Below are 21,209 nucleotides of genomic sequence, written 5' to 3'. Positions count from 1 at the left end.
CAGGCGGAACAATGTGGTTTTCGGCCTGGTCGTGGAACGCTGGACCAGCTTTATACCCTCAGCAGGGTGCTTGAGGGTTTGTGGGAGTTTGCCCAACCAGTCTACATGTGCTTTGTGGATCTGGAGAAGGCATTCGACCGCGTCCCTCGTGACATCCTGTGGGGGGTGCTCCGGGAGTATGGAGTCCAGGGCTCTTTGCTAAGGGCTGTTCGGTCTCTTTACAACCGGAGCAGGAGCTTGGTTCGCATTGCCAGCAATAAGTCAGACCTGTTCCCGGTGCATGTTGGACTTCGGCAGGGCTGCCCTTTGTCACCGGTTCTGTTCATTATTTTTATGGACAGAATTTCTAGGCGCAGCCAGGGGCCGGAGGGGGTCTGGTTTGGGGACCACAGGAAAGCATCTCTGCTTTTTGCAGATGATGTTGTCCTGTTGGCTTCATCAGGCCAGGACCTCCAGCGTGCGCTGGGGCGGTTTGCAGCTGAGTGTGAAGCGGCTGGGATGAGAATCAGTTCCTCCAAATCTGAGGCCATGGTTCTCGACCGGAAAAAGGTGGTTTGCTCTCTCCAGGTTGGAGGAGAGTTCCTGCCTCAAGTGGAGGAGTTTAAGTATCTTGGGGTCTTGTTCACGAGTGAGGGAAGGAAGGAGCGTGAGTTTGACAGACGGATCGGTGCGGCGGCTGCAGTAATGCGGTCGGTGTATCGGTCCGTCGTGGTGAAGAGGGAGCTGAGCCGAAAGGCAAAGCTCTCAATTTACCGGTCAATCTACGTTCCTACCCTCACCTATGGTCATGAGCTTTGGGTCATGACCGAAAGGGCAAGGTCACGGATACAAGCGGCTGAAATGAGCTTCCTCCGCAGGGTGGCTGGGCGCTCCCTTAGAGATAAGGTGAGGAGCTCTGTCACCCGGGAGGAGCTCGGAGTAGAGTCGCTGCTCCTCCACATCGAGAGGAACCAGCTGAGGTGGCTCGGGCATCTAGTTTGGATGCCTCCTGGACGCCTCCCTGGGGAGGTGTTCCGGGCATGTCCCACCGGTAGGAGGCCCCGAGGAAGACCTAGGACTCGCTGGAGAGACTACGTCTCTCGGCTGGCCTGGGAACGTCTTGGGGTCCCACCGGAAGAGCTGGAGGAAGTGTCCGGGGAGAGGGAAGTCTGGAACTCTCTGCTTAGACTGCTGCCCCCGCGACTCGGCCCCGGATAAGCGGATGAAAATGGATAGATGGATGGATGGATGGATGGATGGATATTATTATTATTATTATTATTATTATTATTATTATTATTATTATTATTATTATTATTATTATTATTATTATTATTATTATTATTATTATTATTATTAGGGACATTTTTGCTGCACTTCATTTTTAACTATGGTTTTGAAAAGTTATCAACAGTGTTTAGGGAGGATCTAAAAACTTCCAGCACCAATATTAATTTAATAAACATGATAATTCATTTAATAATCATAAGTTCATATGATATACAGGGGCGAGACCACAACAACAAGTAATTTACATTACAGCAGACTATATTTTCAGAAACTAGGTGAGGTGTTGTGGTTATAGATTAATGTTCTTAATAGTTTAAAGCTCTGTAATTAAAACATCAAGCAACACATACATACATACCCTTGGTTTTAGATCAATAGAGCCTGACCTGTGCTCACGTATGTCAAAGTCACAAAGTCAGTACACATGTTCCAGTGGATGCAGTTCACCCTGCAGGTGTCTGCCAGCAGATGGTCCTACAACAGTGCTTGTGGCGCTGTGTTTGTTGGGCTGTTGCGATGACTGCTGTCACTCTTTCACCAGTCCCTCCCAGCTTACCACTCACTGAGTTTCAGTCAGGAGAGGAAATGAGCTGAGCAAAACCCACTTGACACTTGAGAGCTGCTCATTCAGTTGACACGTGTTGCATTGGTGTTTCCTGTGGGGGGACACACTCGAACAACAACAATTGCAGATTAAAAGTTCAAAACCAAGCTTTTACTCGCGAAGTCCTGAGTAGAAGAACGAGAGCAGAGGTGCATCATGGGGGCATCGTCTTCTGGCTTGTTGGATGAGGCCAAAATCAGTCACATCAAAGGTAAAACTAGAAGAACACCATCTCTCTCTCTCTCTTTGTGCCTTTCATTGCTTCCTGTAATTTTTACACATTTCTTTGCTGTCGACCACAGTCACAAGAACGTTAGAAAAAAAAAGTTGGATAACTGAGAAATAACTAAAGCTACAGGTGTTAGATGTTAAACTGGTACTAACGAACATAGCATCTGTGGAATTATTGTAGACACCAGTGGCATGGAGGAAGCTAAAATAAATGCTTCCACTCATTCTTGGCATTACACCTTCCCACATACTTTTCCCTCTTTAATGCATCACTTAACCTTTCTATCCAGTGTTAAAGGTTGATGTACACTGTTTGACCTGCATCATCTCTGGTAATGTTAAGATCCTGCATTAGCTCATGGCCATTGTCCGGGTGTTAGTGAATAGTGGTGCTGCATTTTAGTAGAGTAGCTAATGAGGGTAAAACAGTTTCACAATGAGCTAATCAGGAAATCTGGAGAGGATGAACAAGCGAGAAAGTTGATACCAGTCCTACAGCATAAATTGTGTGATCATTCATGAGACATTTACATTAACAAGGAAATTACAGTTGAAAGTATTTGACTATGAAACTGTTGGTGTTTTCATATAATGTGAGAAGTTACAGTTAAACACAGTTAAACACAAGATGTGCTGTGAGAGTGGCTCATCTTATTTCTGTGTGTGCATTCCTATACTGCACTTATCAGCACACTCACATCCTGTAACTGATCTCCACGGAGACGGCAATTATCTGTAATTCCAGCTGTTGCATGATCATGAGCTGTCTGATCTCTGCGCACATGTGTTTGTGTGTATGTATGTGTGTGCGATGATAATCTGAGCACAAAGAGACCCAGAGAATGTGAGAAAGGCATAGCAGTGGTAAACAGATGATGAGCAGATTATGCCATCAAAGACTCTAGAATACAACAATCCTTTTAAACTTTGGACACACAAAAAATAAGTCTGAACTTTGCTGTACTAAACCTTTAAATGAGCAATTTATTGACTGATTGGACTTTTGCTCCTCATTTCAGTCCTTCATCAGTTATTTTGCGTTTCAAAGATAAATGCTTTTCTTGTTTTATTTTGCCCAAAGACTGTTTAAAACTCAGACCAAAGCATATGTTTGTTTAAATTTACAAACATGTATGTCATAGATGACTGGATAGCAGTTAGTTAGTTAATTAGGTAGTTAGTTTGTTAGTCTTTTTAGTTTGTATGTTTTTAATGTTTTATCATGTGTTTTTTGTATTCAGGTCTTGTGGACACTGCTTTCAAGAGCTTCAGTGTGTTTTATCGTCAGCAGTACCCTGTGGCCTATTTTGATCACCTACACCAAGAGGTGGAGCCGAACAAAGAGGGGAAGAGCCTCCTGCTCACACACAGGGTACGAGTCAGTCAGTCCATCAGGCCTTTTGGCTATAAATATGTTCATTCTGGCTGTGGGAAATTAAATCTTTGACCTTTGATGCATCTTTGTGTGTGTGTGTGTGTGTGTGTGTGTGTGTGTGTGTGTGTGTGTGTGTGTGTGTGTGTGTGTGTGTGTGTGTGTGTGTCCAGCCTCAGTTTGCTCCAGAGCAGGTGCTGTACCAAGGGAACGTTAAGGTCTCCTGCTTGGATGAACAAGGAAAGAAATGCAAAGAGAAATGCATCGTCCTAAGAAGAAACTACAAAGTTGAAATGCATGAAAGCGTGGAGGTAACGCTTCTAACACAATACATGTCACTCATTATGTCAATGGTGTGTTTGTACAGTAATACCAGACATTGTACATTTATAGTTTAAAGCTGTACATTCAAATGCTTGAACACTGGCTGTTTTAACTCATATGTTCAAAGAATAATAATACAACAAACAAACAATATAGTTCTGATTTCACAAGACTAAAATAGGCAATAAAGTAATAGGCTTTGTGACTTTCAGCCGCCTTCCTCATTGTTACATTTCTCAATGTACAGACATTCAATCGCGGTTGTGCAGCTAAATTGGTCCTCCAGCCAGTGGGGGGCAGCGTGCTGACCACACAGGAGGAGTCCAGGGCTTGCCTGGAGGAAGAGTATGCTGGGATACTTAGTGGTACAGTTGTATTAAATTGTAATTTGTTAACATTTACACCTGGGAACACCTGGAGAATGTGGCAGAAGAGACGGACGTGTTCCCATTCCATTCAATTTCCATTCGCTGTGACGCCGGTCTTCTGTGTTTGTCTTTGTTTGTATAGGAGTGAAGGAAGATTCTTCTTTGGTGGTGCCATCGCCAGATGTTTTTGCAGTGTACCTGCACCTACCTTACACCGGCCACACATGCTTCCTTTTCAAAGAGGAAGAAGAACGAGATCACTTCCTGTCCGCCCTCAATACCTGCATAAGACACCAGAACCTTGGTATGTGTGCAGTCTAAGAGCTTAGAGTGGGGTCATTAGTCCTGTCACACGATGGTGTAAGGCCTGAAAGTTTAAAATCTTAGCAAATGGAAATTGAAAAACTAGAAGAACCAAAAATACAAATTATTATCTTTAGCAAGATAAATAGATATTGTGTAATGAAGGGCTCACAGTTGTATGTGACTGCTGCTGCCATGGTTACAGATAAAAATATTAATGCTGTTGAGTTCCTGTGTGGTTAGCAAGGATACAAAGCTCGGAGTTGCGAAAGCACGACATGTCATCGCTACACAACCACCAAGTCAATGACAAAAAACAAACATCTGGCCAGCAATGAGGGCTCATTGTGGCACACACACACACACGTGCTGGTTTGATTTACCTCCAGGTGTAAAATGTTATTCTTGTTGCCCCACTGCATTAAATAAAATGACTTTTTAATTTAATTTCATCTTTCAATTGATCCATTTTGCAGACCACAGCTGCTGCGCTCTTATTCAGTCTCACCAACAGAGCTTTCTTCGTGCTACGTTACAGCACAGCCCGACACAAACCTCACACCGCAACGTTGCCACCTTAAGTGACCCTGAGCAGAGCTGCCTCTCACCGGCTGTGCAGTCTAATAAGCACACTGACTTGAAGATGTAGCAGGGAGAAAGGTCCAACTCATCAGTTTTTACTTAAAAAAATTATTGCATAATTTTATTTGACACTGTGTATTTCAGCTTTAGTTCAGGTTCCTATAACTATAGTCACTGAGTTATCACGGCAACGTCTTGTCCGTCATGTTCAAGTGCACTGAGGTCATTTCATGCCTTTAAAACAGAGGCATCAAATCTAAATTAGAATGGAAAGTTTGTTATCACTGACAGACTTATAGAAATGATGACGTATGACTTATTGAAAATACTATTGACAACTGTTTGACAGCTTTTTGATCATTACACTTTTTTACCTGTTTTGCTTTTGTGGAGAAACATGGACATTCATTTCACAGAGGCTCTGTGACCAGAACATGACAGTGACATCAGCTAGGAAATGAATTTGCGGTGTTAGTTTTTACCTCCGTTTGCATGATTCATAGTCATGCTGCTGGTGATGAAGGGAAGTTTGTTCCGCATTACAAGAGCTTTCGGTTCCTCAAACGTCTTCCATCCATTTAGTAAGAAAAGAAAAGACCTAAGTTGAATGGGGAACTGCACCACCAAGGACAAAATACTAGGACACCACACAAAAAAGCAGAACATGAGAATGTGAGGTTTCACAGATATGAAACCTAACACTATAAACACAGTAAAACTAGAATTTATAACGGACTGAAAATTAAAGTGAAAACAATTCATTTGTCTTTAACAGTTACATAGTTTACTTTTGTTCTTACGTTAGAAAGATTAGAAAACAACATGATACAAAAGAGTAAAAAACACAGGATGTGATTTAGGGATGTTTTTATGGTCAGTGTTGCAATGTTGTGGTTACATTGTTTTGTTTTATTACTAAAGTAAGGGAAAATGAAAACTTACGTCCACATTTGCATATTGTTCTCTTTACTTTTTCTTGTATATTTGTATCATTGTCTGTAACTAACTCTCCTGCAGACCCCTGGTATAAACCATTTTATGAGAGTCAGGCGTACATCAGAGCACTCCAGCTCTATCTTCAGGATGAGGGGCGCTATGAATGCTGGGAAAGCCTACTGGGCACCGAGGAGCAGGTCAGCAAACACACATTCCAACTTTACGTCCGTCTTTGTCCACTTGCTTAACAACTATTCTGTGTGTATCTACAGGTGCTGGCCACACAGGTGATGGAGGGGGTGTTGCCATGGCTACAGAGTCAACTTCAGGCCAGACTAAGGGGAAAGAAAGCTGAGAGGATACGTCAGTGGATGGCAGTGAGTTAAACTCATCTTTACAGCTTTCCGGACAAACTATTTTCAGCTATCAACTAAATCAACTAAAAAATTATAATGTATTATTATAAATGATGACATCATAAAACAACTACAACTAGCTGCTAGTAAACTAACATTAGCATCACCTGCCCTCACAAGCCGACTAAGAAAGGTGTCCAGTTGCAATATGGGATGTTTTACACTGCTGATCTGTCTTACTGAGGGAGTCTAGTTCACTTTGAACATTCATGTGGTTGTTGTGTGTTTAGACGGTGCAGGCAACCTACACATTGGTGCTGGAGCAGCTAACTGCAAGTCTGGAGGCTCTGAGGGAGGAATGTCGTCAGGCAGCATCGGCCAATCAGGGACTTATTAGATCCAATCTGGACCAGATCATATCTTCTCAGAATTTCCTGGAGCAAAAAGTTCGAGGTACAACATGTTAACGACTGTCTTAGGAGGACAAACGCTTTGTGATGCAGTAGCTACAAGTTATCCTGTCACTTCTGTGGGTGTGTTCCAGCGTGTTTATATGAAGATGCAGAGAGGGAGTGCAATGAGTGTGTAGCTCCCTACCTGTCCTCCATCCTCGAAGTGCTCACTGAAAACATCAGTGCAGCAATTCAGGAGATGCAAAACACTTTCCACACACAGATGGACTCAGCACTAACGTGCACAAACGGGGGGAAAGAGGCCACATTGAAGGTTAGACTCAAGACTGCCTGACTTTATCAGTGTTTCCAAGCTGACGCACCAGCTGTGGGTTTATTTTGTGTGTCTGTGTGTGTCTTAGCAGCTGCGGGTTTATCTGGTGTATCTGTGTGTGTCTTAGGCCTTGACCACTCTGAGCTCCATCCGTCTGGATCGGTGCTACACGCAGGTGACGAAGCTCCAAGACAAGCTTGAAGACTTGAAGGAGCGCTTTGGATTGAGGAGCAGTCAGAAAATGGTTCACTCTGCACATTTAGAGATGGAGCAGGTATGAACTTGTAATGGTGTTTAGATCATGGACATTAATTCATGATGGACCCAAAGCTACATAAGGACCCTAAGAAAATAGAGCCTGCAGTTTCACTCATGGTGTCATTTCTCTTACAGCTGTTGGACAGTGCTGCTTACACTTTAGAACTGTTCCTCCAGTCATCGGCCAAACTGCAGGCTTCTCAGACGCCTCTCAAAATGGACCGGGCTAAGGGAAGAGTGCTGAAGGTAAGTCACTGTGTGCATGCTCAGCGTACTGGTGTCATGATCTGGAGTGGCGTTGATACCAGGCTTCTGTGTGTGAGCAGCAGCTGGACCACGACAGCCGGGTCATCCAGCGGCGTCTCTACGAGGAAGCCCTGCTGGAGATCACTCTGCCTGCTCTCACCAGGAAGATGGACAGCAAGTGGAAAAGTGTAGGTCAAACAACAACACAGGCCTTAACGTCCCACTGTCTTCTTCTCAGCGTGTTGACTATATGGGGCATAGGTATAACATACGTTCTGTGTCCAGGAGCTGCAGCAGTTTGAGCAGCACATTTTCTCTGACTACAGCAACTTTATCCTGGTTCGTAACATCTATGATGAAATACTGAGAAAGCTTCTCAGTCAGGTGATAGCGACAGGTACTACCTCACTCTTACGCGTTCATATTAAACCATAGTCTATAAAACAGTGCTGCATAGCACAAGGTGACTGCAAAAAAATACGTAGGCACCTCAGGATCCTATTGTTGCAGGTACATCTGGCAGTTTATTCAATTAATCCAATGTTGCTTCTCTTCAGTTGTCCAAGATGCTGCCTGTAAGAAGAGTAACAATCTGCTGCTGGACACTTCAGACCTGACCATCAGTCAGTACAGTCTGCTGGCACAGACGCCCCCGCGTTCTGCACCGGACAGCCCGGCCAGCCACACACGAGATGCATCCTCAGCTGTACCTGAACAAAAGAAAGAACCTACCTCTGAGGAGGAGAAGGAAGGTCCAGTGGGTGAGACAGAGGACAGGAGAGATGACAAGCCTCGTCCCAGTGCTACTCCGGATCACAGTACAATGCTTCCATCTCCTGTGATCATTGTGACACAGCAGTGTGATGAATCTACAACAGAGACATCTTGCATCAGTGAAACCAGTGAAGGCGTTCAACTTGGAGTCGAGGAGGCATCGACAACAGACTCAGCTACAGCTGAGTCTAAGTGTGACACGCCTGTTTCAGGAGCATATGAAACTGGAAGAGCTAAACTCAATGACAGCCCCGAGCCCACAGAATCATCTTCACCACCCTCCACAGATGTTCCAGTTGAATGCGCTCAACCTACAGACCTCAACCAAACATCAGAGGACAGTCCCAGCCCTCCGGCATCACCGCCGCCCTCTACAAAGATCTGCCTTGGGACGCTAAGTGAAGCCATTGGTAGTGGCTCAGCACAGACGACTGTGCAGCAGATCACCGACAGAGCTGTCTACTTGACAGGCGAGATGAAAGACGACTGGGAGAAAGAGAGAGCGAACGAGAAGAAAGAGAAAGAAGCAGCAGAAGAGGGGATTGAAGAAAACGAAAGCGAGAACGGAAAGGAAACAGAGAAGAATGGAGAAGGGGGAATGAAAGAAACAGGGGATGAGGAGCTTTTCACCACCGTTCAGCCACCTGAGCTGCAGCCAGAGGGCTCCATTCAGGCGCCAGAGGCCAGCTTGGCTCTAATCAGAGACCTAGTGACCGAGATCACAGAGGTGGAGGTGTTAATCAGCCCCTGTCCCGACAACAGCGTCTCACCCTGAGACATCAGTTACCAGACATCTGTACTAAATGAGGAAGATTCTGTATACAGCTAAACAGAAAAAATATTTTATACTAATGCATGCCTGTTATTAACACCAGCTCTTTCTTTTCTCAATGAAATTAATTAAATAATAAAGATACCATGTTTGTAGATACGTCAGTTTATTTGTTGGACGCCTTGGGTCGGGTCAGAACAAGCTCCTAACACGTGTGAAGTTTAGTGCAGTACACAAAGAGACAGAAACAGACCTACGCCCAGCGGGTTGAAAGCTCAGCAGGATGCACCGGTTGACGATCTAGACTACCACAGCAAACACATGTTCCCTTTGTCATGTAGGATTACTCACCATCGACACTCTGAGTAAACAAAAAAACAGTCTGAAAAGGTTCCTTACAATCATTCTGGGACAAAAACATGAATGCTCCACAGTCATCACAGTTTCCAGGATATAATTGAAGGCAGTAGGATATTTAAATGTTCAGTGTCGTGTGAGACTCATTTCCTTTTAGCGGAGAATAAAAGACAGTAAAATCTATTTACAGAAAGCAGTGTACATAAACGAAAAGTAACTTACAAAACACAAACATATTCGTGCATCATAATTTAACTATATGTGCAAATATGCCCAAAGTAATAGTGTAGTGGATTTGCCATTGCCATCCTTCAAGTAAACTAAACTAAAGCTTGTCCTCCTGTTGATGGCACAGTATGATCCAGACACAGAGCAGCTGTAGCATGTATATAGTTACAGTGTCACTAGTCATGTAGCTTAAACATCCCAATAACACAAACTCCAAGTTGTCTGTAATCCGAAGTGTGTGTCTATAATGGTTTTATATTAATTGCAGGACACAAATATGAAGTGTTACTTAATGTTATTACACAAAACATGCAAAATGTGTTAGAATTAAAAATGTTAAGGCTGTGCATCTTCAATTATCTGTCGGCTCACTAGAAGCTCAATATAAGAGGATGATAGGCTGTAGATAAGGAAGACTTAACTATGTACCTGCTCAATATAATTGTAACTAGTGTAAACACGGTGGTATTAGTCTTGTTATCAGTATTGTGTATCAGTATTTTGTATTTAGGCTTTTATTATCCAATCGTAACAGCTTTATCGTGGTGACAGTACTGAAAGCTAACACAGGACAGAGAATATGACAAAGATGATAAGCAACAACGTTATGGCCTCAGGTTTTCAACAAACCAGATGTGTGCGTTTCTATGAATACTGATAGAAGGGCTGCTCATCAGGCCTGAAGCCGTAGGCAGTAGCTGGCCGTCCAGGCGACGAGCTCGTCTGGTCGAAGACATCGTTGTCTCTGCAGATAAAACCAAATTAACACACATAAGCGCTAAAGTCAATTCACTACAAACCTTCAAAGTGTTCTTCTCATCTTAGTTCATGTTTACTTACCCTATAAGGTGCGAATCTCCATTTTGTGCCTGTGGGTCACAGAAGAAATCTGGGCTGACAGAACCGTCTCCAGGAGTTATTCCATCTGATGAGGGAATGCACACATACATATCAGTAGCTTATAATATCTGCTAGCTGGTGGTCTCACATGTCGACATGTTGTATGCAAGCTGCACCTGCACTGTAGAACAGATCAGTCCTGTCATTGTCATTATCATACAGATACGGCTCAGACTCATCAGCTTGTCGACTTTCAACCATCTCCAACCACTGGTTGTTATGGAAACGAAACTTCTCGGACTGAATCTTCCTCCCCCACTCTTCGTCGTACTCCTGGAAGTTGAAAGGTTTTTAAAAATTAACTGGAAACCAGAGCACAAGCTGCTGATTTAATTTCCTCCATCTGCAACATGTTTTACTTACAGCAATGATGTCAAGGGTGTTGTCACACACTTTTCTAATCTCTGTGTTCTTGTCATGCATCAAATCTATTAGGTAGGCCGGAGCCTCTGGAACGAGTGTTAAAGAAAGACCACAGGAACCCGAGGGTATAAAGCTTTACTCACTTTGACTAACGTTACTGCAAGTAAAACATTTGTATTGGTCATTAAACTCCACAACTGTCCAACTGTGGGAAGGATACGAGTGTCTTTGATGATGACGTCCCTCGTGGCTTGGTGAAAAACCATCTGATAGAAGACGTAGACGATCTGACACACAAACTCATCATCCTCCTGTTGGGCTAACAACACACAGGGAAGCATATCACAACACATAGCACTAAGCAGGCTTCACACTTAAAGCTAATCATTTGATTTGCAGCAGCAGAACAATGACATCTACAGCATGAGACACAGCATTACATCTAGAACAGCAGCAGAAGGGGCTGTGTTACCATTGAGCAGCTCAATAAGTGCAGGGATGATGCCAGACTTAGCCAACATGGCGGCGCAAGCGTCATCCATGGAAACGGTTCCGATCAGTATCACCACCTCAAGGATGAGGTCATCCTCTGCTGAACCTGGAAGCAACAGTGTCAAATTACAGGTCTGTCACAGAAATCTGAAAAACTGAATAAGGGCTTTAAACAACACACTGAATTGGCTGTACCAAAATGAGCAAGATAGTGTGATTGTCAAAGACTAGAGACTCTCAGAGTTAGTACAACATGAGGCTTTCACCCATTTACTCTCATTTCACAAATATGTGTCTGAAGCAGAGACTTCCATGACTGTGTCTTATCTTCGGTTATTTGCCCAAGAGAAGAGCAACACACAGCTTGTGAACTAAACACCTTGTGAGATGCTTAAGGATTTGCATTTTACTTGTTTCTAAACCAGTACCTGGTTTGAGTCTGTCTTTCAAGTAAGGTACAAGGTTGTACTCCTTCAGCACCAACTCCCAGTCTAGGTCAGGGATGGTGAGGTTAGCCAGGGTCCCCAGACACTCCAGAACCCACTCCTCCTCTTCCTCTGCCCGGATCTCTGCTGCCAGGTCACCAACGTAGTCCTAGAGCAGGAGAACGCATCCACAGAGCACTGAAATCCCCCAAGTGGGCTCCAACATATTTGCTGCACAATAACAGTTTTGGGAATGTATAACTCACTATGAACAGTGGTTTGGTTGGTCCATCATGTTGTGAAATGTTTCGGATCATTTTCATAAGCAGGCAGTCTTTCATTTTCAGAGCCCTCTTCATTAGCATCTTTAATCCATTTCCTACAGAGCAAGAGACCATCAATAACACGCAGTCAGCCAGGAAGCATGACTAAAAAACACTAAACTAATTTGAATATTGGGAAGATGATTTGTCTGGCAGATTGTATATTCACCTTCACACATAAGTTGTGCATTCTTCTTGTTTGCAGCCAGGTTGATGAGAATGGATATGAGCTCAGCTTCAATTTCCTCCTCCCCATATTCAAACAGCATCTGCATAAGCTAGAGAAAAACACATGTACCAGGAGAATTTCACCTCTGCCTCTACCATCATCAAGCATTCATTTGAAATTTTCAGTGGCTGTTGTTGTACCTGAGGTATGCAGTCAGTGTAAACAAAGATGCCCTTAAAACGGTCGTCAATGCTGATGTGATACAGGATGCGCATGGCTACCAGCCGGTTATTTTCATCAGCTGCATGAAAACAAACACACTCATCTAAGATATATAAATATTTACAATACATCAGTGATTCTCAGTTTTATATAAAAAGGATTGTTATTAATCACAAGGTCTCTGTTCTGTGAATCAAGAGGATTCTACTGTGGAATATTATTTACCCAACAATGTGCACAGTTTAGGTAACAGACCAACTTCCACCATCTTTGCCCTGAGTCCAGAGTCGAAGGACAAATTGAGCAGCAGACGCAACGTCAGGTTCAGCAGGTCTTCATGGTCACAGGGAATGAGGCGAGCGAGTCGTTCCACGGTGTCCACCTCCGCCTGCAAAGTGAAACATTCCTGAATCAGGAAACGACTTGTTATACGTGACATTCAAGCAGGATTAGTCTGTTTGAATAGCTCACCATGTCATTTTTGTTCTCCAAGAAGATGGAGAGCTTTTTGAGAAATGAAACCACAAGCACCAGGAGCTCCTCGTCATCCCTTTCCAGAACTTTGACCAACAGGCCGACAATGTTTTTATTCCTCATCTTCAGCTCTGTCCTTGTGTCCTCAGCAAGGTTCAGCAACAAATAGAGAGACACTGAAGGAGGCAATGGATAGAAAAGATGTGTTTCATAAAGCTGGTGTGTAACGAAAACTGGACGTAATTAATGAATCGCACTAATCTACAAAAGGAGTACTAACAGAAGAGTTGCTACAGTACATGACACCGTAGTAATGAAACCTGAGTTAACTGGATGTGACAAGGAATATACTTAATTTGACACGTTGTGTATCCTAATAAATAGACTAGTGAATTAGGGCAGCCTACCTCGGAGGAGCTGCTCCTGTTTGGCCAGAAGGCCTTGATATTTCTTTAGAGCTTTGCCTTGGTCTCTTCTCAGGGAGCCATTGTCTGGCGCTGACTCACGTACACAAGCATGTTAAGGAACACATCAAACACACAATGTCAGTACTGGATGTCTGTATATATTGCATATCAAGGAAAACCACTAAAATACAAGAATATAAAGGATATAAGCTTTGGTTTTCTTGTGCAGCTCCTCGCGCCACATGTCGTATCTCTTCAGCTCGTGTTCCACAATGCTCATGCACAAAGCCCCCACTTTATAATGGCTCACCACTCGATGGAACTGGGAGAAACTGGAGAAAGGGAGAAGGACGCACTGGGTAAGGATTTGACACAAAACAGCAGTAAGGCATGTGTAAGCCACTGAGTGTGTGTTACCTAGAGAAGCAGAAAAAGATGTACAAGATGATGGTAGCCAGCTCCACACTCTGTTTCCAGTCCTCCCTCAGTACCCTGGCCAGAGCGCCCAGAGCTGCCTCTGCACACAAAGATGCACAGGGTTCTTTATCCTATGTGACTTACAGGTAGCGAGTGTACTGCAGTGCAGCATTTACATGAGATGTGCACAACTTGTTGCTTTACCTACAGATTAACTGCTCCATGATAGACATTTCATTTTTACTGCAACAATTTTTCTTTAATGACTGCATATATTCAATCACTATTCATCTGAAACATTTGATTTTGAAATGATTTTTGGACATTTTTAAGATGTAATACTAACAACATTGCTTTTTCTCTGGATTCTGTCCTTGTTACAATTTGCCTCATTATCTTTGATCAAATGATAAAAGTGATTGAAAATAATACAGTAAACCAAATGTGTAAATAAACTAGCTACAACACAGCAAAGTGTTGCTTCAGGATTAAAGTAAAGATCAGCTTGTCAATCAAAGGATATCATTTTTTTTCTACATTTGGACTTTTTTACCAGCTGCTTTCATAAAATACTTGTACATGGGTGGTTATGAAACCATTTAACAAAAACAACATTAACAAGTAGATTGAATCTGTACCATTGTGCAGCAGCTCCTCTAGGTTGTCTGGGTTACGGGCGAGCTGTAGGATGAGAGCAGAGCCTCTGATCTTCTCTGGGATGTCCTCGTAGAGCAACTCAACATACTCATCCACCCTTGTTACACTGGCTTCTTCATTTAACTGCGCAGACAACAAGTGAAATACACACACAATGTTATAGTGATACCTCATCAAACATTAATAGCTGAACTCCTTCCTTTTTGATTTGTTAAAGTTGAATCAAGACATGAGCTTTATGACCTCAATTCCTTCAAAAGGTGTCAAGTCTCTGGGTTTCACCGTCTTTTCCTTCTTCTCCACTGGTAAATCAAAAACACAAACCAACAAACAAAAAAATTCAATTTTAGAAGTTGAAACAACACACATAGAGTACATACAAGGCTGGGGAACTCTGCTGCATCAATAACTTTAACAAAATAGACTAAGACTAGCGTAGATATAAAGACTTGTACAGTATAAGTGTGTACTATTACTGACTCACCTTTGCCCACCACTGGAGATGATTTCCTGTTCTGCAGGTAGTAGAGAAGCTGCTCCACTTGAGGCAGACGGGAAGCAGGGATGAGCTTACATTCCTCCACCACCTTCTTGGCCAAAGCTGCCACATCTGTGGTAGGAGAAAGACTTTTCACGCGGACACTGGAAAAAAAAGGAAGACAAAGAGGATGAAAAAAGGCGTTTCTGTCTGGCGTGTCACAGATTTGCAAACAGGTTAAGTGGAATTCATTCAAGTTATGCAGGTCAAAGACCAATGTACCTGACGTAGAATTAATAGAACATTATGAAAGTAACTCCACTATTTGTAATGTATCTAATTGTAACTATAACTTTGAATTGCAAGTACATAAAGAAGCGATGCAGGAAGAATGTGTGTGTGGGGGTGGTGAGTGCACTCACATTTTCTGTCCCTCCTTGCGTTCCCCCACCATCTGACCTCCACTCTCCCCCAGGATGGATGCTTCCACCTCATAGTGGACCACGAGGGCCTTCTCCGTGGGGTGGACATCCAAACTGCCTGCAGTCACTTTGCTTTGGATGACAATAAACAGACACTTTAGTAAATATCATCTTCAGTTTCCAGTGTGTGTTCCACAGTCCTCATAACCTTTACAATTACTGCCTTCACCAATTGATGATCATACCAACTTGAGGTTTCAAGAAAAATCGATACATATATTCATATATCCTGATCGACAGTTACAGCAGTTAACAGTCAGCCAGTGACTCATCCACTCTGCAAAACAATAACATGCATAGAAAGACACGCCCAGTTAGAGCCGATCAAACCTGCACGGCCTAAAGGCTGTGAGCGGTTGGATGACAGTAATACACCACTCAGTCACCTACCAGACACATTTAGTTTTCATTTATTTCATTACTCGGGCAGTTCGTGGCCGGTAATTGTAGCCTGCTAGCTTGTTAAGATAACCCCGGTATCTCAACCCAGCAAAACCCGCTTTAACAATCTGTCGATTCTTTTTAGTTTTGTTGTCTGGAGTAAACGCAGTCAGACGTAATGAGAAATTTAATCTCCATTTAATTTGAGTTCGTGTGAGCGCATTCACTTGCACTGATTTCATAGATAATCTCCTGTATTTGCATTATTCTGCGCTGTACGATATACCTATCTGATCGATGCAGCAGTGTTTCACAGAAGCTAGGCCATCATACGAGGGCAGCCAAGAAACCATGACAAGGTAACGGGCTTCATATAAACATGTAATAAGGCACCATTAAACTAGCATCTTGCTGAAATCACGAATCTACCTGTAATAACACGTAAAGCGCATCGTGAGGACAGTACAGTGGCTAATGTTAATCTCAGCCCAGTTCTTCTGACGAGCACAAAAGGACTAACGGCTGTTGTTCTGTCGTGTCTCACCGTTTGAGGTAGCGCGCATCATCCTGCATCTTCCTCAACAGTGGATAATTTGGATAACCTGTTAGAAATGGTTCACATTGAAATCACGGCCGTACTAGTTCGTCAGCTGGTTAGCGCTGCGGAAAACACCGGGATGCAAACACAGGACCTGAACCTGAGGAGCTCGTCTTCTTTTACGCCAGCGGACATCATTAGATGTGGCGCTCTACTGCCCCCTGTCGGGCACAGTGGTGGATTTCACTGATTCTGCAGAGAATGTGTCTTGTTTTTCTTGTTGTTTTTATCTAGTTACTGAGAATGTTGGCCATCCTGAATTCAGAATTTAGAGGCTACATCTTATTTTTAGACTAACAAAGGCATTTGTAGAATTGTTCTCCCAACTTTGACTTTCATTGGTGTTTTTCTGCAGCTGCTTATCAAAAAATCCCGACAGTTCAGAAGCACATACCTGTTACTACTCATGTTAACTTTATTAATGGTGCTGTAGTACCAGCATAGAGAAGTGGTTACTCAGCAATTAATAAAAATAAAAACTAAAAATAAAACTTTTCAAATGTTAGTGGTACAGAAATCTATTTCAATGCCACAGATTATTGTATGTATGGTACTGGAACACCCTACACTCTTTAAACATTGTTTTTTTTGTAAAAGTGAAGAGGAAATAATTATTTCTGTTTGGAAGCTGAGGAAACTCCTTACTACCTTACTACTACATCAACCTGATGTATGTCACTATAACAATATCCCTTGAAACCATCTGCAGTTTTACATTTGAAACATTTACGTTACAGCAGAAAACAAACAGCTGTAACATTATTGGCTACAGTGGCTTGTAGTTGGGCTAACGAGTAAGCTGTATCAAACCACTGTACCTGCATACACAGAACATAATTAATGCTTTCTTGCCATGATAAAGTCTCAAGACAACACTTTACCTCAGAACAGTAAATCAGGGTATTTAGGGCATCAACCAACCTGCCTGGATATCTATTTTGTGTTTAATTTGCTGTTTGTGTCAGAATAAGAGCTAGCAAAATGCATGTCACAAAACATGTGTACAGAAACAAACAAAAAGACTCCGCTCCAGACTACTTTATTTTATGATGTTGAGGCCACATCCAGCTCGGTTAAATTATAGAAAAAGTCCCACAATAACCAGTGACGATTACAGTGGTTTACTGGTCTTTCAACTCCTTCAGTCTCCTGATTGCGGACTTGACTGTGACAGCAGAAGTTGTGCTGCAATGAAAAAACAAAACATATTACTTAGGTCACTTGACATCAACTAAAATGGAAAACTAAATACCCAAAAATTTGAATCATTTCCTCAACGGTGCATGTAAAGTTTAAATAAAAATAAGTAATACACTATCTGTACCCCCAGGAATGCTTCAAGGGGTGGGGACCCTTGCTTTGACACCTGATCATTTGTTTATAATAGCTTACCATGGTGAAGCTATTCTGTTTATTTCCAAATTATGTATGCAAGAGGATATGTTTTAGATTTGATTTACATAAATTACTCAAATTAAATCTTTGGATCAACACACTGGTGAGATTAAATTCACTTAGAAAATGACTGAATGCTACAAAAGTGCATCTACTTAACATGCCCAACATTACCTTTAACCCCATCTATAGTAAAAAATCCAATACAATCAGAATGAGTGATTAATCTGTGCAGGGTGACAGATCACTAACGTCCACTTAGGTCAGTTTAGGTGACTGCGTGTTACCAGACAAAGCAGAGCTATAGGATGACAGCAAAGCAGAAAAACAACTTACTTGTAACTCCAAGCACCTCCAGCCACAGTCTTCATGCAGGAAGAACAGTGCCAGATGCCAACAGCCCTCCTCTTCATCTTGGTCTAAAAGTGTAAACGTGCCATCAATTACAAGTATTACTTCACACCAACCAGTTTATTTCAGCACAGTGTTTGACACTTGTGGGTTCCCTTACCTTGCCACAGAAAGAGCAGGTGTACTTTGAATGCTGGGAAATTTCAATTTTCTTCACCATCTTCCTCAGCGACGCGCCATAACGCGTGCCATATTTACCAACAATCCCCACCTTCTTGGTGCGCTTGGCCTGAGAACATAAGAAAAATTACAGTGAAAAAATGTTTATCATCAATGTATTTTAGAAACACTATTAATGAACATTTAGCTTTTTGCGTTACAAAGCCCAAGTACTTAATACAAATAAGTGCAGAACGCAGAGCAAAACTATGGTAAAATGTGAACGCAGCATCTAATGGGGTAACAAATGTTACATCATTCTGCTTGACAAAACTCAGATCTACGGTTCAAGCACTGCTCTTCCTCCAAACACATTAGCCATTTAGCTAGCTTAAAGCAAGCGAAGCAACCAAACATTCGACTAAAACAGATTTATTTCCCGTTTCTTAAAACCGTACAGCCCCTAACCCACCACCATAATTAACGAACTAAACACTAAAAAGCAACTAAATATGCCTGACCCACCCGGTACTTGGGTTTAGGCAATCAAACGGCGGCAGCCATTTTTAGATGCACTAGACATAAAAATATCGTTTAATTTATCAACGCAGTATCACAAATAACACAAATATGGCTTGAATATACCAAATAGCACCTCCGCAAAATGTATAAGTCTAAATTTGTATGACTTCTAAGAAAGAAAAGGTAAGATTGACTTGGATTTCAACGGGAACACTTGGAGCTCACCATGGTTTCAGTGGAGACGTAGGTCCAAAGAGGGATTGCTTACCGCGCAGGCGCGATTTACCAAGACGCTGGCGCTGCATTATGGGACCTTGAGGCTCGTCAAATTTTAGCGCTTTGTACACTGAAAAACACGTCAACATCAAAATAAACCACAAAATGCGATATATTGATAGATTTGTTTACTTGGATTTTAAATAGTGGAATAATTTAATGTATATAAAACAGTAGAAGAAATTAACCGTAACTAAGGACGCTTCAGCTGATACGCGCTTACGTATTTGTTTGGAGGACGCACACATCCGAGTTGAAAATGTTTGTCCACTCAGCTTGTCAAAATGCGGCTGTTGGTGAAGATGTAGCGCATTAAAAACATATCGTTTCTAGTCGATGAGCTAGTGATAGTGATATGCTATGAAGCTGACGCGGAAACTGGTTCTCGCTAAGGCAAAGGCCTCCGACCTGGACAGCGTAAAGAAACTGAACTGCTGGTAAGTGCTGGTCCATTTTTGCTGAGCACCAATGTCGCTGTTTGTTGTCAGTCAGATTCTAAAGGTTGGTGCCGCTCGTTTATCTCGTATATCTATTTTTTTTTGTTTTGCAGGGGATGCAACATATCGGATGTGAGTAATAATTCGTTCTGAGAACGAATCCGCCAATAATATTTAAATCGATTTTTTTCATTGTGTAAATGTTGTGAATGTGAATTTTCTTCATATCTGTCTTTTCAGATATCCATCTTCTCTCAAATGACCAACATTAAGGTTCTCACATTGAGGTTGGTTTTGTCACAGCTTTAGCACCCTGTTACACTTGACCTGAGCCTCTGGGATGAAAAAATGAATCCTGGTTTTTACTTGCTGTTCTTTCTCTCCACGTAGTGTCAACAATATCTCGTCCCTGGCCCCACTGGCTGCCTGCCTGTCTCTTTGTGAGCTCTACCTGAGGAGGAACCTGATTCCCTCACTGTCTGAGCTCTTTCATCTGCGTCCTCTCACACGCCTCAGAGTGCTCTGGCTGGCAGAAAACCCCTGTTGTGGAAGTGATCCAAGCCAGTATCGACTCACCGTTCTGCGATGCTTGCCTCACCTTCAGAAGCTGGACAACCAGGGTGAGAGTGCACACAACAAGCATACGTCAGGTTTCTCTGAAGATCTTTTGGAACCTTAAAATACCCCAAGACATATTTCATGTGTGTAGTGGTGACAGAAGAGGAGATTGCGCTAGCTCTCATGGAGGGTGAAGAGGTCACAACCCCACCAGGCAGCGTTCAAAGTCAGCTTTCCACCAATGGACTGGCAGATGTAGAGACAGAGACTGACCCGCTCAACTACAACATGGTGGAAACCAAGTAAGCTTCAAAGATAACACAGCCACCTCTCACAGAAATTCTGCTGGGTTGAAAATAATTTTATTTACCATCTAATTTTTCAGTAAAATAAGGCAAGAGCTGGGGATGAAGCCCCTATCCAGAGACAAGTTCCCTTCTATTTCTTCCCCGTCAACTAGAGAAACCAGACCTTTTATGAGAAAGGTAGCCTCTTATGTCAGACTTCGTTCTGCTAAAAGAAACAAAACGTGTTCACCAGGCGATAATGATGTAGCTTTGTGTTTTCAGGGACACACACTTGATGCGGTGTTGCTGCTGCTAAAGGACTTGGACGAAGAGGAGCTTAACATTGTGCACACAGCTACGCAGAACAGACTCCAGACATACACACTGCACTCAGACACGCTGAACAATTCACTGCAGACACAGAAAATGGCCGACATCCAACACTGAAGAATTTCACCACATGCAAGGACCCAACATCTCCCTTATTTCTAAAAACTAGTTCCTTTTTTCATTTGGGAACTATCTGACTGCAAAATGCATGACATAATTTTCATTAATTCTTCTTTGTGATCCAGTTTTTGATTGTAATAAATAGCTGCTAAATAAATAGCTCATCCTTATATTATAATCCTAATATTTCTGTAATAAAGAAAATAAACATGAACTCGGCTCTCATTACACTTATCCACTCAACATGTTTACAGGCAAACAGTGTAAACGGCACAATGCT

The 21,209-nt window shown here is 42.5% G+C and overlaps 4 protein-coding genes across 4 annotated transcripts; 2 read left to right on the top strand and 2 right to left on the bottom strand.

Moving 5' to 3' along the window:
- The first annotated feature begins 1,861 nt into the window (after nt 1-1,861).
- On the top strand, nt 1,862-9,276 carry LOC114844130 (protein Niban 1-like). Its single transcript, XM_029131233.3, has 14 exons — nt 1,862-2,084; nt 3,346-3,476; nt 3,650-3,787; nt 4,048-4,165; nt 4,311-4,472; nt 6,071-6,186; nt 6,262-6,366; nt 6,636-6,798; nt 6,890-7,071; nt 7,199-7,345; nt 7,465-7,575; nt 7,656-7,763; nt 7,861-7,972; nt 8,133-9,276. Exons 1-14 carry the CDS (start codon nt 2,030-2,032, stop codon nt 9,122-9,124), a joined length of 2,640 nt encoding a protein of 879 aa, XP_028987066.1. The 5' UTR covers nt 1,862-2,029; the 3' UTR covers nt 9,125-9,276.
- Nucleotides 9,271-16,644, bottom strand: LOC114844132 (kinesin-associated protein 3-like). The gene is made up of 20 exons (XM_029131234.3): nt 16,441-16,644; nt 15,456-15,587; nt 15,040-15,197; nt 14,799-14,857; nt 14,537-14,678; nt 13,899-13,998; nt 13,689-13,813; nt 13,482-13,580; nt 13,072-13,250; nt 12,826-12,988; nt 12,579-12,679; nt 12,379-12,487; nt 12,153-12,265; nt 11,890-12,055; nt 11,442-11,567; nt 11,190-11,288; nt 10,970-11,055; nt 10,723-10,879; nt 10,547-10,631; nt 9,271-10,451 (listed from the first exon to the last, which is right to left on the bottom strand). The coding sequence occupies exons 1-20, from the start codon at nt 16,467-16,469 to the stop codon at nt 10,352-10,354; spliced, it is 2,328 nt and encodes a 775-aa protein (XP_028987067.1). The 5' UTR covers nt 16,470-16,644; the 3' UTR covers nt 9,271-10,351.
- Nucleotides 16,645-17,517: 873 nt separating this feature from the next.
- On the bottom strand, nt 17,518-19,276 carry rpl37a (ribosomal protein L37a). Its single transcript, XM_029131239.3, has 4 exons — nt 19,147-19,276; nt 18,401-18,529; nt 18,226-18,308; nt 17,518-17,679 (listed from the first exon to the last, which is right to left on the bottom strand). Exons 1-4 carry the CDS (start codon nt 19,147-19,149, stop codon nt 17,616-17,618), a joined length of 279 nt encoding a protein of 92 aa, XP_028987072.1. The 5' UTR covers nt 19,150-19,276; the 3' UTR covers nt 17,518-17,615.
- A 130-nt stretch (nt 19,277-19,406) lies between these two features.
- cfap410 (cilia and flagella associated protein 410) lies at nt 19,407-21,143 on the top strand. Its single transcript, XM_029131237.3, has 7 exons — nt 19,407-19,634; nt 19,748-19,766; nt 19,875-19,921; nt 20,025-20,254; nt 20,344-20,494; nt 20,578-20,677; nt 20,762-21,143. Exons 1-7 carry the CDS (start codon nt 19,558-19,560, stop codon nt 20,924-20,926), a joined length of 789 nt encoding a protein of 262 aa, XP_028987070.1. The 5' UTR covers nt 19,407-19,557; the 3' UTR covers nt 20,927-21,143.
- The last annotated feature ends 66 nt before the right edge of the window (nt 21,144-21,209 follow it).

Source organism: Betta splendens, chromosome 17 (assembly GCF_900634795.4).
Source record: "Betta splendens chromosome 17, fBetSpl5.4, whole genome shotgun sequence".
Classification (NCBI taxonomy): Eukaryota; Metazoa; Chordata; class Actinopteri; order Anabantiformes; family Osphronemidae; genus Betta; species Betta splendens.
The sequence above is the reverse complement of the archived record's forward strand: the minus strand, read 5'-3'. Positions and strand labels throughout refer to the sequence as shown.

Coding starts and splice junctions, on each gene's coding strand:
- LOC114844130 (XM_029131233.3), top strand. CDS start 2,030: ATGGGGGCATCGTCTTCTGGCTTGTTGGATGAGGCCAAAATCAGTCAC. Junction 2,085..3,345: donor CAAAATCAGTCACATCAAAG/GTAAAACTAGAA, acceptor TTTTGTATTCAG/GTCTTGTGGACACTGCTTTC. Junction 6,187..6,261: donor TACTGGGCACCGAGGAGCAG/GTCAGCAAACAC, acceptor GTGTATCTACAG/GTGCTGGCCACACAGGTGAT.
- LOC114844132 (XM_029131234.3), bottom strand. CDS start 16,469: ATGCAGGATGATGCGCGCTACCTCAAACG. Junction 11,289..11,441: donor ACTTATTGAGCTGCTCAATG/GTAACACAGCCC, acceptor GTGTGTTGTTAG/CCCAACAGGAGGATGATGAG. Junction 10,632..10,722: donor TGATCTGTTCTACAGTGCAG/GTGCAGCTTGCA, acceptor TTCCCTCATCAG/ATGGAATAACTCCTGGAGAC.
- rpl37a (XM_029131239.3), bottom strand. Junction 18,309..18,400: donor CCTGCTCTTTCTGTGGCAAG/GTAAGGGAACCC, acceptor TTACACTTTTAG/ACCAAGATGAAGAGGAGGGC. Junction 17,680..18,225: donor GGAGGTGCTTGGAGTTACAA/GTAAGTTGTTTT, acceptor TTTTCATTGCAG/CACAACTTCTGCTGTCACAG.
- cfap410 (XM_029131237.3), top strand. CDS start 19,558: ATGAAGCTGACGCGGAAACTGGTTCTCGCTAAGGCAAAGGCCTCCGAC. Junction 20,255..20,343: donor TCAGAAGCTGGACAACCAGG/GTGAGAGTGCAC, acceptor TCATGTGTGTAG/TGGTGACAGAAGAGGAGATT. Junction 20,678..20,761: donor CCAGACCTTTTATGAGAAAG/GTAGCCTCTTAT, acceptor TTGTGTTTTCAG/GGACACACACTTGATGCGGT.